The sequence below is a fragment of the Mesocricetus auratus genome, unplaced genomic scaffold, assembly GCF_017639785.1.
Source record: "Mesocricetus auratus isolate SY011 unplaced genomic scaffold, BCM_Maur_2.0 Super-Scaffold_100013, whole genome shotgun sequence".
In the NCBI taxonomy this organism is placed as follows: Eukaryota; Metazoa; Chordata; class Mammalia; order Rodentia; family Cricetidae; genus Mesocricetus; species Mesocricetus auratus.
The window spans coordinates 73,354,199-73,358,746 of NW_024429196.1; the positions used below are offsets into that span (position 1 = coordinate 73,354,199).

The window sequence follows — 4,548 nt, forward strand, 5'->3', positions numbered from 1 at the left end:
CAAATCAGGAGAAAGACCAGGTGAGCTGGCCCTTAGGGTGGGGTCTTACAGAGTTGTCTTAGCACCCCCTAATCCTATAGACTTCCTGTTTGTTTGGGTGCTACAGGATTGACTTAGCACATGCCTACCCAACCCAACAGATCCTAAAGGTTTCTGTTTCCATAACTATAGTATTATTAATACTGAGTACAAAGATGGAGCTAGAAGGTGGTGACATGTAAAATGTCACTGTCCCCTCTTTGAGGAGCAACATCCTCCAGAAGCAGTAATAATATGAGCCAGACATACATCTCTTGTTACCTAGTACTAGTTAAACGAACTCCAAATTAAACACACACAGAAGACATAGTGGCTAATATTTTAATTACTTCCAATATGGAAAAGCACTCACATTTCCAGAGAGTACACTCCTACAGCGGCAATGCCTAGGACAGTGGATGGGGGCCCCTGGGACAAGTGGCGCCTGTGCCCTGTGCTGATAGTAACTGGCTCGGGACACAGGTTCTGTGGACACCTGGGCCCACTTGTTAGCACAGGGCATTCCATTTGTGGAAGGTTGACTGTGAACCTTGGGGTTGGCTTGATGAACACAGGCAGTGTTTCCTTGTGCTGTTTTTGATTGTGCAGTAGGAATCCTGTGGCGGCAGACATGCCTGCTCACTGGAGCTTCGGGTGGGTTTTGCTGTGCATTTTTCTTTGAGGGAGCACACCTATGGTGAACCCCCGGTTTCTGCTCTGGAGTCCACCCAGCAGAGGTCATGCGGTCCTGAGCTTCCGTGACTTGGTGGGGCATGAACAACCTACTCAGGCCTGACCCTCGATTTTGGGTGGTGCCAGATAAGACCTTGACTTTTTGCGGTAAGTTCTCCTGTCCTTTGTCTTTGGGGTTCAAAATTGAAACAATGAAGTTTTTTATCTTTTCTCCAAACTTTTTTTCATGGTTATTTGACAGATAACCTTTTACAGGTATTGTCCCTGAATGTTGTATATCCTGCCGGGGACTTCCATTGTCCTTTTTGTTATTAGGACCAAAGATATGAGTAGTCCATGGTTCCTGGAGTTCAGTAATCTTGGTGAGACTCTCTTCCCTTGGAAAGAAGCGGTGTCTGTCCTGAGAGGTTGACGGACTTGGAGGGGACTGAGTCTTGAATCTAGACTTGGAGGCCCGGGAGGCCCGGGAGGCCCGGGAGGCCAGGATATCTGCAGCAAGCAAAACCTCTGGGGCACAGTCTTGAAGGAATGTTCCAGTGGCACAGTCCTGGAGGACAACACCAGGGGCCAGGCAGTGAGGTGTGCTCAGGCCTGAGTCTTCTGGACCCTGTGAAATGGGTGTGGAAGGGGATGGACTTTCACTGGCCTCCCATGATTCACTGTGGGTTGGAGACTTTGCCATCTCCCCAACTTTCCTGGTTAGTGCCCAGTCAGAGGACTCTTCCTCTTCTGCCTCTTCCAGATGCCTGATATCCACACCACTTGGTGACTGGGATGTCACACTGATCTCCCGAACTAATACTCCTTCACACATTTCTCTAAAAGACGCATCCCCACTCTCCTGTGACTCATGCACACTCTTGACTGGGCCTGGAGTGGACTCTGGCTTGTCTGTCCAATGTCCATGAACTCTATCCCTGTGCCAGGCTCTGCCCACGAGACTCTGAGGGGAGGATATAGAAGTCAGATTGCCCTCCTGGGCAGATTTGTTGTCACTAAGTAGAGGCTTTCTCAGCAATTCAAGCTGGAGGGCAGAAGGAGGGATCTGTGTGGAAAGTGATTCCACAGTGTTGGGTATTTTCATCACTTTCTCCTCTGGGGCTTTCTGAAAAGGTTCTCCCAGGTCACTGGCTGTTTTGTCAGTGCCAGCTTCTCTAGAGTCCCAGGAGGACAAGGAGACATCAGACGGCAAAGCTGAAGCCTTGTTTGCATTGAAAACATGTATGGTCTTGAGGCCTCTGAGGGACAGGCTCCATCTGTGCTTCACCAGGCGTCTTGTAAGATGTGTTTCCAGCACCTTCTGAGTGCTGGCGTCTAGGAAGGAAGGCCCGTTAGTATTCTTGCAGATGGTCACATCATTCAAGGGTGATTTCTCCCAAGATCTCATGTTTGTGTTTGAATTGTCAGGAGGGGCCAATGCATGGTCAATACTTACTCCTTCACAAATGGCCACGGGCACTTCACGGACTTTGGTATGTCTACATTTACTACTTTGGTAGTTTTTCAGGATTCCTGCTAGCTGCTCCTTTCCTCTGTCCACTGGGGAAACACTCGGTGCATCTCTTCTTGGGGGTCTCATGTGGTAAGTTTCCTCCTCAGTCTCTGAGGTTTCCTGAGGAACTTTGTCTAGGGGACCTTCTGGCCTCCTGTGTAGATCTTTCCCAGCTCTTCCCAGGAAGTTTGTCAAACACTTGCCTGGATCCCGCCATGGATGGAACGTCTCTGGATCCTTTGGTGGGACATTCTGTGGATGCTGGCTGCCTTCATCTGCCAATGACGAGGGACATGGGGTCCCATGATGAACTTCTGCCTGACTCATCCCTGGAAGACTCTCCTGACACTTCATTAGGTCCAGCTGTCTCTGGACCTTGCAGGACCATTTCCCCTGGTGTTGTATGAAGCTCTTTTTTAAATGCTGTTCCAACAGCTCACGGAAGCTGGGCTTAATGAATTCCTCCGGAAGATGGTCAACAGACCCATGGCCCTTGGATACCCAGGTGTCTGAAGTCAGCAGATTACATGATTCCTGGGACCTTTTGACAATGGATGGTAATTCACTCCTACTTTCCCGGTGCTTCTTCAAAAGATGGAGCTCTAGGTGCTGAACAGCAAGTGGGACAATGAATTGATTTCTTGACGATGTAGCAGAAGAAACCCCATAATCCTTAATTATAGGGTAATGGTGTGGCAGATTTGGTAGAGAGTATAAGTCACGGGCCTGATTTTGGGTTGTGGCCACTGGTGGAGCTCCGGTCGAGGACATCTTCGAAGTAAAAGTTTGGGATTTGATGGAGTGATGAAGTACGGGCTTTGGAGAGAAGAGCTGTGGAGGTAAGTTAGTTTGGGCTTCTAATGGAATATATGTAGAGAATACATTGAAGAAGATGGAGGGGACATCTTGCAGGGACCGTGCCATGTTAATAGTGGCCACAAGGGACTCACTGTGGAGAAAGGGGAGGCCCCAGAAAAGCTGGCTGTATTTCATCTGTGAATGGTCGCCTGAGACCTTCTGACAGAATAACTGCTGATAACCGGAAAACTGCTCTGATTTGCAGTCTCTGCTCCAGAAGGGGTGTGAGGTGGTGGTGGCCTGCCTGCTGCTCCAGGACTGCAGCATTCTGTCCTGGCGGCCCAAGGCATGGTCAGATATTTCTTTTCCTTTCCCTCTGAGCTCTACCCTCTTTGTAATCTGAAGTTCCAGCATATTTTGGATATTAGGGTTGATGAAAGAGGGCTCCCTAGCCTCTATCGACCTGGATGTCGGGCTTGTCCAGAAGGAGGCCTCTTGGAAGATGAGGGAAAGATGGTCTTGCAAGGATTCACCATGTGATGAGTTAGAGTTGCACCAGGTCTTGGCAGCTACCTGATACCAGGAAGGGCCTAACATAGGTGTGCTTGTTTGGTCAAGGCCTGGCTTGGTTGAAGTAGAAGTACTAAAGGGATCCATGCCTGGAGTGCTTGACATGGGCCTGAGTGTGGTGTCAAGGCATAGGGTGGTTGGTGTAGCCCTGCCAGAATAGTCAAGGCCTGGGATTATTGAGACAAACTTTTTTGGTTGTTCAAGGCCTGGGTTTGTTGAGATAGACCTCTTTGAGTGGTCAAGGCCGGTAGGGGTAGAGGTAGGCCTGCTACAGTCATCAAATGCTGGAAGGGTTAAGTTAGGCTTCCTTGACTGGTCACGGCCTAAGGTTGTTGGGACAGGAGTAGGGAAACCTAGGAGAGGTTTGCTCTGTTTGTTCCATGGTGCTTTCCACTCACACTGAGGAGATGTCATGCTGGGGGATGGAGGACAAACCACAGGATCAGGAGGATGAGATGGGAGGGAAGGTGTGGGTGGTGGTGGTGGTGGTGGTGGTGGTGGTGGTGGTGGTGGTGGTGGTGGTGGTGGTGGTGAATGGTGTCTTCCAGGTGTCAAGGTCTCTGGTGGCTGAAAGTCACTCATGGATGACTGTGACTCCTTACAGGAGGAATTCATCAGGACAGGTGACACTATTTCAGAATGTTTGGGCAGCAGGTGTTCCTTGAGAGGAGCTGAGGAAGCCACAAGGGACAAATTGGTGGCCACGGATTCCTCTGTTGACTGTATAGGTGACAGATGAGCTTTGGCAGCTTCTGGCTTGGACGCTTCTCCTGAGGCATCTTGTCTTATGAGCTGGCAGAAGCTGATGGCATTGACAAGCCTCCCTAGCATGCTGTGGCAGACAGGAGATATTATTTTAGCCAGGAGCCCATGGGGTCACGAGTCTGAGCAGTCTAAGTAAGGAGGGACCCTCATATATCATCATAACCACTGTCCCACACTCTGCTTTTTACAAGATAACTCCTGTTATATTAAAC

The 4,548-nt window shown here is 49.6% G+C and overlaps 1 protein-coding gene across 1 annotated transcript; it reads right to left on the reverse strand.

Annotated features, from left to right (window-relative positions):
• Positions 1–364: 364 nt before the first annotated feature.
• LOC121143447 (spermatogenesis-associated protein 31E1-like) lies at positions 365–3,658 on the reverse strand. The gene has a single exon (XM_040755236.1). It carries the CDS (start codon positions 3,656–3,658, stop codon positions 365–367), a length of 3,294 nt encoding a protein of 1,097 aa, XP_040611170.1.
• Between the last annotated feature and the right edge of the window lie 890 nt (positions 3,659–4,548).